Below are 12,295 nucleotides of genomic sequence, written 5' to 3'. Positions count from 1 at the left end.
TGGGAAGGCAGAAAAACACTCCAGCTAGAATGTTGGAGCACCTGCCAAGTGAGAATTTCCTGGCAAGTTAATTGGTCAAGTAAATGGATTTGTGCTTTTTAGGAACTCCTTTATCACTTAAAGCAGGGTATCAAACTCATTTTCACTGGGGGCCACATCAGCCTCACAGCTGCCTTCACAGGGCCGAATGTAATTGTAGGACTGTATAAATGTAACTACTCCTTAACCAGGGGCAAGGAGCTCAGTGCTGCTGCCGGGTAGAAACAAGGTGCCGGGCCAGATAAAACCAGGTGGGGGGCCAGATTGGGCCCACTGGCCTTGTGTTTGCCACCTGTAACATAAAGAGTGTTGGTACCCAGGCCTCTGTGGCTCAGTTGGTTGGAGCATCTTACCTGTAACTGAGGGATTGTGGGTTTGATTTCTGGTCAGGGCACATGCCTGGGTTGTGGTTTGATCCCTGGTCCAGGCCAGAGCACCTATAATTGTAGGTCCAGACATGTGCGGAAGGTAACTGATCCCAATTGATGCTTCTTTCTCACATTGATGTTTCTCTCTTTCCCTTCTTCCCTCTCTAAAAGCGATAATAAATATTTGTACATGAGTCTAAATAATTCAACTATGTTTGCTAGTTTTTGCATTTTTTTCCCTAGAGATGGGCTCCAAAGAGGGTAGTTTTTTCTTACTTTATACCAAGCCATAATAGGCTTTCCCCTTGGGATGGACAATGCAGGGGAAAAGTGCTGGAATTCCCACAGAGGATTTCCTAAAATGAGTGTGAAGTTTCTAATCTGAGCGCTCACATATTTTTAAAAGAAAGCCAAGATGGTCCTGTCTCATCACAGATGCCTGCTGGTGAGTGGGGGTGAGGCCCCTGAACTGTCTCCATCATCTCCTGCATGATACACCCTACAAACAGACCCTGCAGGACATTGACTGGTCATCTGCCTCTTACCTTCACTGGCCTCTGCTTACCATCATTCCGATTAACAATTTTTTGGCAAGATCACCAGGGCACCAAGTCCCACGGTGGTTTTTAAATCTCTGTAGCTGTTGTTAAGTCTCTGCTCCCATTATTCCTGTGATATTGGTCACTCAGGGTTTTTTTGTTTGTTTGTTTGTTTGTTTGTTTGTTTGTTTTTTAAGAGCACTTGAACCAAACTGCCCAAGTGTGAAACCAGGCTTCACCACTTGCTAGCTGTGTCCCTGGGGCAAGTTTCTAACCTTAGTTTTCCCATCTGTAAAAAGGGGGCAGAGCTGAAACCTGACCTGAAGGTTTGGTGCGAAGTGCACAGGGGGCATGTCTGCACATGGTACGGGCTCCTTAGGGACGAGTCACGCTGCAGCGTCGTCATCACCGCCAAAGGGCATTCCTGCTCCTGTGCAGGCTCTGCGGCCTGCTTCCCACTTGCAGTCACTTACACCTGTTTTCTTTCTTTCATAAGGTCTCTCTTCTCTTTGGGATTCTCCTTGACAGTCTCAGGGTTCCCACGTTGGTATCTTTGTCCTTAACCTTTTTCAGAGCCTCAGAATTCAATTTCCAACCGCTGTCTGTCTGTTGACCTTCAGAAGTCTTCTGAGTATTATAAACCAAACCTGCCTGAATGGGATTCGTTCTTGGGTCCCCTGGAGGCTCCTTTTCCCCTCCTACCATCAGTCTCTTTGCCGTAATTAATGCCGTCACTGGCTTACCCAACTCCAGAATCTTTCAGTGATCCCTCCGTGTGTCTTATGGTACGCCTTTGCTTTGCTGTCCCCACTGTGTTCCTGGAGCACACTCTTCGTATTAGTCCACTCAGGCTGCCATATCAGAATGCCACAGATTAGGGGCTTAAATAACAGAAATTTATTCTCTCACAGTTGTGGAGGCTGGAAATCCAAGGTCAAGGTGCCAGCAGGATTGGTTTCTGGTGAGGATTCTCTCACAGGCTTGCAGATGGCCTTTTCTTGTACATGCGAGTCTCTAGTGTCTCATCCTGTCCTTACCACGGGTTAGGGATCCACCCTCTGACCTCATTTCACCTCGGCTACCTCCCTAAAGGCCCTGTCTGCAAAATACATTGTGGCTTCAGACTTAAACACGTAAATTTGGGGAAAGGACACTATTCGGTCCTTAGAGATATTTTCACTGATTTCCCATCTCCCCTCTGTAATCTGTCTTCATACAGTGTCAGGAACGATCTTTCTGAAGTACAGCTCTGAGCATCTCCCACCCATTGCTAATAAGTTGATTTAGATGCAGGGTGAGGAAGACTATTGTGAGGTGTTGGACTCCATCCTTCATTTCTTAGTTCCTTACATTTTCTCATCTGGAAATTGGAGGGGGCATCACTAACCCTGTGTTGCTGAATGATGAACTAAATGCTAACAAATATTGTTCCTGAAGTTGCAGTCACACTCCTCATCGGGGCCTCCATCACCAGGTCTCTCCAAATGTGGTCCCCACTAGCAGCCTCCCATCACCTGGAGCTTGTCAGCGATGCAGGTTCTACACTGTAAGGAGACCTTCAGGTGATTTGTATGTGAGGTCCTGGCTCCTCACCTGGTTCTTAACCACAGTCTACTATTCTCCTGCTCCAGAAAGACACAAGCCTTGAGGCAGACCACATGGTTTCACATCCTAGCTCTTCATCTACTCGGGGGTGTCCAACCTTTTGGCATCTCTGGGCCACACTGATAGAAGAAGAGTTGTCTTGGGCTACACATTTTTTGTAACATGTAATCACAAAAAATTTCATAGCATTTTATGTAAATTTACGATTTTGTGTTGGGCCACATTCGTAGCCATCCTGAGCCACATGGAGCTCAAAGGCCGCAGGTTGGACGCCCCTGACTGTAGCTTTTGTGGGTATGGATGCTTTTGCAGAAACTGTCCTTGCTTTGTTTCTCATCTGAAAAATGGGGGCAGTCCCGGCACTTACTACGCAGTGGTTTGGAGGCTTAGTAGAGAAAGTGCGTGAGGGAGCATCTATCTACCCTTGTGATTTTCAGTTGAATTTTGAATTTAAAACTAAGTTCTCTTTTTTGTGTATGGTTATTTTACTCTTTTTGTGTGTGTTTTTGAGTCAAAGTTTGCTAACTGTGGCACTGGGCAGGGGGTGGGTTCGAAGGAGGTGTTCACTAACTCCCAGCCTCCGTGCCTCCCGTACTGTCTTATCCTGACTGTCTGGCAGCCGCTCAAGGCCGGGCAGGTTCATATGGGATTCAGGCAGATGGAAGGAAATTCGCCGAGCCGTGGGAATGCCTGGCATGCCTTTATTCTCGTGTGGGGAGCCTGCTCATGCAGACCCACTCCCAAGGTTCTATGGACACTGCTAGGTCACAGTTGCCTGGACATCCCGTTGAGGGAACCTGACCGACTCCATTTTCCTGCACTGACTGTGGAACGTCTTCCTAGCCATCTTCCAGGAAGGTGTGACCAGTGAAGGATGTGGTGGTGAGGCTCCTTTATGACAGAGGGTCAATCAACTGCCGCTTCAGTGGAAGGTGGAGCAAGTCCTTTTAGCTCTCAGAAGTGGCTGGGAACCAAGATGGGCCTGTATATCTGTCTCTATAGAGATTTACTATAGGGAATTGGCTTACATGATTATGGAGTCTGAGAAGTCCTGAGATCTGTCGTCAGCTGCAGTGTAAAAATTCTAGTCCAAGGCCAAGTCCCAAGGCAGAAGACTGATATCCCAGCTCGAAGACAGACAGGTAGAGAGAGTGAATTTTCTCTTAGCGTTTTTGTTCAGTGCATGTCTTGGACAAGTTTGAGGAGGCCCACTCACACTGGGGAGAGCAATCTGCTTTGCTTAACAATTCAAATGTTAATTCTGTCCACAGATAACCTCACAGTCACATCCGCAATAATGTTTAATCTAATATCTGGGCATTTCATGGCCCAGTCAAATGGACATGAAAATTAACCTTTACATATGTACTCTTGGGCTCCTGTTTTCATTGATTTATAATTTTGCTGTTCTTAATTAGGTTGGTGGTTAAATTGTCCTGTATTGCCGGCTGGAGCACCTTCCAGCTGGCTGCTGTGGTGACATGGCCACTGTATCTGGCAGCAGTGGCCTGCCTCTCCCACTGGGTAATGACATTGGCTGTCTGTGTGCCCTGTAGGCCCCCCTAGCGAATTTTTGTATGTGCCTTACAGGCTTTACATCAGACCATTCCTTAAGAATCTTTCAAAATCAGGAACAACCTACTCAGAGCTATTTAAGTGATGTGTTAATGGGCAGGTGGAAACTTAATATTCTTTGTAGTCATTTATGCTTCCTCCATTTTTATTTGCAAAAGTATGAGTCACCTAATGGGTTGTTCTCTGTCTGTAGTGTGCTCTTTGTCGGCCAGGCTGTTTATTGGTTGCACTGTCCAGGAGCGCCCCCTACTGACAGTACTATGCATAAACACTTTTCTGGGGTTGGGCCACATGGATTTCTCCTGACTCCTTTTTCTGGTATCTGTCTGTCTGTCTCTCTCCAGTCATTATACATTTATGGATCATACATTACAAAGAGTTTTAGAACCTTCTTTGTTTACTGAATGTCTCAAGAATATCTAAAACAAAACAAAACAAAAACCTATGGTACATTTACACAATGGAATTCTATGCAGCAGAAAGAAAGAAGGAGCTTCTACCCTTTGCGACATCATGGATGGAACTGGAGAGCATTATGCTGAGTGAAATAAGCCAGGTGGTGAGGAAAAAATACCATATGATCTCACCTTTAACTAGAACATAATCAACAAAAGAAAAAAGCAAACAAAGTATAAGCAGAGACGTTGAAATTAAGAACAATCTAATAATAGCCAGAAGAGGGGGGCAGACAGTGGGGAGAAGGGTTTTCAGGACCTACTATGAAGGACACATGGACAAAACCAAGGGGGAGGGTGGAAGCAAGGGAGGGAGGTGGGTTTGGATGGCGTGGGGAGAAAATGCAGACAACTGTAATTGAACAACAGTAAAGTAATAAACAAACAAAAGAACAAAATCGAAAAAAAATCTTTCCCTGTAAAATACATACATGTTCATATCATCATGTTACTGTTTATGTAATTTTCTATGGGTGTTCTGTTTAGCATTTAAATGATTTTGTTTTAGTAGGAATGTGTGCTTGTTCTTTTTCCCTTATAGGTAGCACTAGAATGAATATCCCTTGTCCTTATACCATTCATATGTGACTTATTAAGTTGAGCTGATGATAAGATAGGAATTTGACAGGGAGAAATATAGGGGGAAAAAGGCTCTAGTTTGAGAAAATGGTCTTGGCCAAGTTCAAAAATGTATTGGAGAAACAGGAATACCAAGTCTGAAACATGGTGGGGGTAATAGTGGGAAAAGGTTGGGAGGTAGGACATTTTCTACTGAAATGGTGGAATTCAACCTGAACCATAAGTAAAGTAGCACAGAAATTTGTCTATAACTTGGAAGCCAGGGTAGGTGGATTGAAGGGCTCAGATGCAACCCGTCCATCCCTTAACTGTCTCTCTTCTTCTTCTGTCCCTTTCCAGTATCAGCACTGGGTCTGTTGCCTGTTGACCTGGGTAGAGAAAGCACTGCCTGGCCCCTCCAAACTGGCATCCCACGGCTCAGGTTCCAGAGTCACTTTCTCTCATTCCATGTCCTGTGAACATCTGGGAAGGTTTGTGGGTGGCAGTGTTTGTGTCAGATGTCCCTTAGGCCAGTCCCTGTGATCTGGGGGATGGGAAGCCTGCACGGGCCCGATCTGAAGCACAGCCGTGGCTAGAGCCAGCACATAGGTAGGAACTGTGGTGGACGCTGCCCTGTGGAGCAGATGAGGTAGCGTTCCTCAAGGAAAGGAGGGTGCTGGGTAGGCTACAGCAGACATCTACCAGGTCAGAGACGTGGGCGTGTCTGTACCAAAACAGTTCAGTTAGGTCTGAACGAGGGTGTTGTCAGCGCCAAATGTTGCTAGACATTCTAGAATATCTTGACAAGGATCTGACTGGAGAACTATAGCAAAGAGACAGGATGTTATATATCAGTCTTGGGATTGTACCCAAGAAGGTAAAGCAGTAATTTCAAGTATCACTTAAATTTAAAATCTGCATATTCCACATTAGTCAGACCCAAAACTTCAGGGTAGGTACCATAATGGATGCTTGGTGCCTACCTACCAGGGAGGATGTAGGCACAGAGGGGCTGGTGCGTGTCCCATCCACCAGCAGCGTGCTGGTGCTGCTGCCATGAACCTGAGAGCTGTGGGGGAAGAGGGCTTCTGAGATGAGGTGGCGTTTCTGCCTGGTCTTGAAAGATGAATGACTTTTGCAAGCAGATACAAGGTGGCATTTTAGGCAGAGGGTATAGCATGGCCATCAACACCGCAGGTCAAGGGCACGGGTTTCTGAGGGGTAGTGAGAAGTGTGAAAGAGGCTGTGGTTTACATTGTGTGTGTGTATGTGTGTGTGTGTGTGTGTCAGTATTGATGTTTCTGTCTTAATTTGGGCTGCTTTAATAAATTACCATAGACTGAATGGCTGATAACAACAACATTTATTTATCACAGTTCTGGAGGCTGGTAAGTCCAGTTAAATTGATTTCTGGTGAGGACGCTTTTAATACTTGTGTCTCTAAAATGAAGATTAGGTATGGAAAAATGCTTTTTCTCTCAGTTAGTGACAGTACAGAGAGTATTGAACGGACAGGGACCCTATTAAACATACTGTGGTCCAGGGACACAACTTTGGTGCCTGTCCTATGGCAGCAAGAGAGACTGTGGATCTCAAAAAATCAGACAGTTTATTCTTTCAGATAATAATAAAAATTAATCTATTTCTAAATATGGAATGAACAGCCTTTATAGTTGGCCAAATCTGGGTGTCTTTTAGGAGAAAAATACAGATTGACTTTTTTGGTGTTAAAAATAAACTTAAAAAAATTTTAAGATATAAGGCGTGCCAAAAATAGAGTACAACATGAAAGTAACAAATAAATAGAATGTGAATCATAAGTCGAAATGAATGAAAAGACTGTTTTGGTGCATACATAGTTTATACTCTAGACACACAGATTTTTTTTTTTAATGCTTAAAATATTTTAGGTTTCCTGTTTGTTTCCAATCTAGGGAGAGTATACTGAGTTCCTCTTTACCAGGTAAATTCGAGATGGTAGAACAGCTTTTTTTTGTTGTCCCGCAGTGACAGACCATGCCCCCTTTATTTCTACCTGTTTAATAGCAGGTGAACTGTGTAGGCAGAAGCACATGGGCAGGATCCTGCGTTCCCGTGGAAATGGGAAGTCTCTGCTGAGAGACTGGTGTAAAGGAAAGGACTCTGGCGACTTAGACATTTGTTTGATGGGCAGCCTGGGCCCCAGTCCTCTGCAGGGCATACTGAGCAAAGGGAAATGTGCTTTTCCTGCGTGTTTGCACACAGGTTTGTTGCACCTGCATGGGCCTGGCCCGAGTTCAACACAGAAGGTGCAGGAAACTGGGCGCTGTGCCTTGAGAGTTGATTCTTCTCTTTGCAGTATGTATAACCAAAACATGGTCTTTCCAGAAAGGGAGGAGAGGGGAAGGGAGGGAAGAAAGGTCAGAGTGAAATTCTGTTACACAAGGTCAGACATTGCTTTAGATGAAATGATAGCAGAAATAATTTTATACCAAGTTGTACTTAGAAAGCCAATGGCTAATGCAGGAAGCTTGGCTTTAGAACTGCCCCGTAATCCAGGTGGAAAAATGCATTGCCCAGATGCCCAGATGGCATTTGTGGGAGATTACTGTCTGGTAATCCTTCCTTGTCCTAGAGGATTAAGTCTTCCCTGTGTTGTTTTGGTCAGCTGACTCATTAAAAAAAAAAAAAAAAGCCCTGGTATTTTTTGTGACTGTGCTAGTGTGTGGCGTTTCTGGAACAGTTGGTACCCATAAGTGGCATTGCAGGACATGGTCCTCTTCTGTTGACCCAAGAAAGTGCCACTTCCACAGGCTTGTTCCTTGTTGGCCCCAGTGAACAGCAGGTGGGGAGCACAGTCCTTCTGACGTCATTTATTAAACAAGCCTGTGTGATCTGTGCATGGGAAGCTCCGGAAACGAAGTGTGAAGGCCGGGAGGCCAGTCACCAAACCCTGCCGGGGTGGACCCTTCGGCCACTGGAGGGTGCAGCCATAGAAAGCAGTGTGGCCAGAGTGGCCCACAGCTGAAGGACACCTGGTGGTGACCAAGCCATGTACCTCACATTCTGGAATGGACTTCAGGGACATGGAGCTGGACGAAGATTACCAGTCCCCATTTGATTTTGCTGCTGGAGTGAACAAAAAGTACCTCTACTTGTCTCCCAGTGGAAATCCATCTCCACCTGGATCTCCTGTTCTTCAGAAATTTGGTAACTGAATTTTCTCAAGTTCACTGTGCTATAATAAAACCGGATCCCATTTGGGATTTGCCTGGTTTCAAAATTATTAGTGTAAAGCTGGACGGGGGTGTTTCTCTGTTGAAACTGGTGAAGAAAGCTATTTAGGTTTCGAGGAGACAGATGGCTCATTAAATGTGTGCTGTGTGTATATACATACACACACATAGTATATGTGTATGGATTTTAGATTTTAAAGGTAGTACTGTTCATATGAGCACTTCTGATCACTGAATTCATTGAGCTGAGACGTAATTGAAAACTGGGTGTCTGAAGGCCTTTCCAGTCACCTATATAATTTATGAAGACTCTTCCACCCTAGATTTTGTCTTGTTAAGATGACAACATTCCAGGTCCTTCTTACGGAGGTTATCGCGAATTTTGTTCTGGAATACTAGGTGTAACATTCGGAAATACCAGGCCAGAGATTTTTTTAGATTGAAAAACTTAAAGTGGCTATTCCTTTGGTCATTCTTGTCTCCACAAGTACAAGAGTGTTCTGAGAGCCAGGGCTACTGTCAGGAGAGTCGGGACTCATGAGCACCCGGCAGCACAGAGCTGGGCGCAGCCTGAGCCACCGTCTGGGCGAGTTCCCTAGTTTTCCAGCTGATGCTTGGTGATGGGGAAATGATTGCCTCTGTAACTTGCCAGAGAAGTAGCAGATTTTCTGTGAAGTTCATTTTTTCTTATAATATTTTGCTTTTTGTAAATTTTAAAAGGAGATGATTTAGAAGAAAAAAATGGCAAAGAGCCAACAAGAAACCTCATTATCAGTGTTTCGGTTGCGGGTTTGCAGCCTTCCCTGAGGGGTTGGTGTAGTTTGGATTTCCAAGAAGGGAAAATGTGGAAAATATCAGTTTAGAGCTGTTCTCTGGAAGTTGGGACCTGGTAGGCAGTGGCTAGTTATCTGCTAGGGTCATGTGGGACCTCTGTCATAAAGGGGGGCCTCCCCTATGCCTGGCCCCTAAAAAAATGGGGCCATCAATCCTGTGTGTAGGAAATGCTGTAAGAGCAACACACAGTGGAGTGGGCGAGGTCGACCTCGGTGACAAAGGGAAGCTCAAGTGACCAGGGTCATGGAAGCTGGGGTCCCAGGGACCTGACTTCAGGTCGACCTCAGGATCAGCGTGCATAGGGAGCGGAATTCTTGGAGGACTCATACTGCCGGTCTTACTTCTCGTCCATTCTCGAGTCTACCTCAGGTCCTTTCACTTTCCCAGTTGCCATAGTGGCTGCCTTTGGACGTTTTCTTTTAAAACAAAAGTAGTTGGTAGGGTTTGGTGTGTAGGGTTCCCAGGCACATTTCCAGCAATTAGTATTTCAGTGCCTAGGAGCAGCCTGTAAGAGTCTGGGCTGATGGGATTAAAAACAAAATTATGAAAAAAAAGAAGAGGAGGGAAAAAAAAGGGGGGGAGGGGGGGGGGGGGAATGGGGGGAAACACCAAGTGACCAACAGAAACCAAACTCAGGTACTCACTAGCATTCAGATTTAGTGGTTTGCTTCAGTTGGAAAAAAGGAGGGGGAGAGAGCATTGAAACAAACAGAAACCGCCATAAGGAGTCATCCAGTAAGAACTTGGTGATTTTCAAATACTCAAATGGAGTGGGATCTGGATTAGTTATCCCCAGTCTCTGTTCCTGGGGCCCTTCAGGGCACAGGTAGCCTGCCATCTGTTTGAACAATTAATGCTTGAGGCCTAGATGAAATGAATCCTTTGTGCTGGTTCTCTTTGTTTATATGCAGGGGCTCTCAGGAGGGGTACAACATCAGTCTATTTAAAAGCTCCTGTGTTTTTTGCCCACTATGGATGGATCCTCCCTCCCTTCCCTCCCTCCCTCCCTCCCTCCCTCCCTCCCTTTCTTCTCCTCACCCAAGGATATGTTTATTGACTTTAGAGAGAGAGGTTGGGGGAGAGGGGAGAGGGGGGAGAGAGAGAGACATCAGTGTGAGAAAAAAATATTGATCAGTTGCTTCCTGTATGTACCCTGAATGGGAATTGAACCTGCAACCTTTTGGTGTATGGGATGACATGCCAAACAACTAAGCCGTCCAGCCAAGGCACTGTGCATTTCCTTAATCAGCAGACAAGTAGTGCTCAAGAAAGGACTGATGTTCAAAGAACTCCTACTCAGAAAGGTTGGGAACACTGATCTGAAACACAAATTCTTTGATATTTACCCAAAATGCCATCACGGGGCCATTGAGAAAATAATCAGATTTAGTCTGTATACAGAGTGTTCCTAAGAAGCAATCTGCATGCAGGACTGGATGAGGACCAGTGGCTGGAACAGAAAGAGGTCTTTATCAGGTCGATGTAGTCAGCCCACATTCAGAAATGACTTAGACTTCTTGACCCCCAGCCCTCATCAGTGCAAATGTCAGTGGCTGAAACAGAACTTCTTCTCCCTATGTGTGATGTACTCTGAGATTTTAAACTGTCCCAGTGATTCTTTTGAAAATGCTCATTTGGTCCTGCTAACAGGCTTTTATGACCTATAGTCTGAAAGACACTGATTTCTAGTAAATTTCAGAATCTGGAATATAAATCCATTAGGGATGTTTACTGATTTTCCCTAGCACTTGGAATAGTGCTGACATCTGTGGCTCAACAAATATTTGTTGGATGGATGGATGGATGACACAAAACTGGCAGGGACTAGTTCACACTCCAGTACGTTTTACAGATGTGAACATTGAGGCTAAGAAAAGTGTTGTGAAGTCCCACATCACAAAGCCCGATTTTCAGGCCAGTCAGTGGTTGAGTTCTTGGTTTTTTTCTTTAGTTCCCACTAGTTTGGCCTCTCTGGTAATGGATATTATGGACCAGGTTACTCATTCAGGGCATAACCTTTCTTTTGGTCAAGGGTTTCACTGGGGTGGGGTGGGCTTGTTGATTCTTTACGTGCTGTGTGGACCTGATCACTCTATCGAGTCCGCAGTGGCCAGTCTGCACAAGTGGGCCGAAGGATGGTAGCTGGGGTCCTTTGTGCCATTTCCTCTTTTGTTTTGTGATCACCCACAAGGACAATTTCCCAAGTGATATTTATGTAGGATTCCTCTTCCTTTCAAAATTTTTTTTCTTGTGCACAGAATGATGCAGCCCTGGTGAAAAACAAAACAGCAGAAAAACTTGGGTTATTTCTAGTGGCTTCAGGAAATAGGAGCCATTTAAAAATCTGATATTTTAATTTTATGTAGTTATATTAAAGTCTAAAAGCACTGAAAAAAAGAAAGAAAGAAATGGAAACCCCTTAGCCCAGATCTGTCCTTTTCGTTCCGTTTTATTGCCCTTTGTCACTTCTGCTCTGTGTCATTCTCACTTCCTTTTAGGGGAGTGCTGATCACTTCTGGAAAGTTTTTCATGGTTATAAATTAGAGCAGAATTCAAGAAATGAAGCCCCCCCCACCCCTTGTACGTAGAGAGGAAATTTAAGGATGGAAGTGACTTCTTCTCTGGGGACCCCCCCCCCCCAATCTCTCCATGGCTAAGCTTTCGCTTCTCTTGTGGGGTACCCCAATATGGGTTTTATAGTTGGTCAGGGTTGTAGGGAATGATGGCTCTGACATCACTGACTGAAGGTTTTTTCCCTTTTTTAATTTTTATTTTCAACATGAAGGAGGTCCATTTTGGAATATCTGGAGGAGGCAATTCAAACATTTGAAAATACTACTCTTCCTGTGAGGTGGTTTTGCGAAGTGAATTTGGGGAGGGTGGTTTTTTGGGGGGGTGGGAAGTTGACTGCTGTTCAGGACCCTGCTGTCTGAGCCGAGTCTCGGGTGGATCTGGGTGTGCAGCCTGCTTTGCCTTTATGCCTTAGTGCCGTGTGCATCCCCTCCTCAGCCCTGGCATTGCCCAGCTGGTCCCCTGGGTTCTTGGGTCTTTCTCGAATGCACTGCATCAGGGTTCCTCGGCTTTCCTGTTCCTTGTTGCTGCTGTGC

General features: G+C 45.2%; 1 protein-coding gene across 6 annotated transcripts in view; it reads left to right on the top strand.

The window, feature by feature from the left end:
• Positions 1-12,295, top strand: part of TPD52 (tumor protein D52) — a 189,531-nt gene that overhangs the window by 45,237 nt on the left and 131,999 nt on the right. For 2 of the 6 annotated variants that reach the window (XM_037142707.2, XM_037142702.2), the window contains exon 1: positions 7,851-8,328. The exons of 1 other annotated variant lie outside the window; for it this stretch is intronic. In XM_037142707.2, the coding sequence (XP_036998602.2) occupies positions 8,190-8,328 (139 nt within the window). In that variant the 5' untranslated portion in view covers positions 7,851-8,189. Of the gene's footprint in view, positions 1-7,848; positions 8,329-12,295 lie in introns of those variants that run through there. 3 more of the 6 variants (XM_037142701.2, XM_037142703.2, XM_037142704.2) reach the window with 3 other exon arrangements.

This window comes from Artibeus jamaicensis, unplaced genomic scaffold (genome assembly GCF_021234435.1).
Source record: "Artibeus jamaicensis isolate MK-2021 breed Jamaican fruit bat unplaced genomic scaffold, CSHL_Jam_final scaffold_916, whole genome shotgun sequence".
In the NCBI taxonomy this organism is placed as follows: Eukaryota; Metazoa; Chordata; class Mammalia; order Chiroptera; family Phyllostomidae; genus Artibeus; species Artibeus jamaicensis.
Note: the sequence above shows the minus strand (reverse complement) of the source record. Positions and strands in the feature narration are given on the sequence as shown.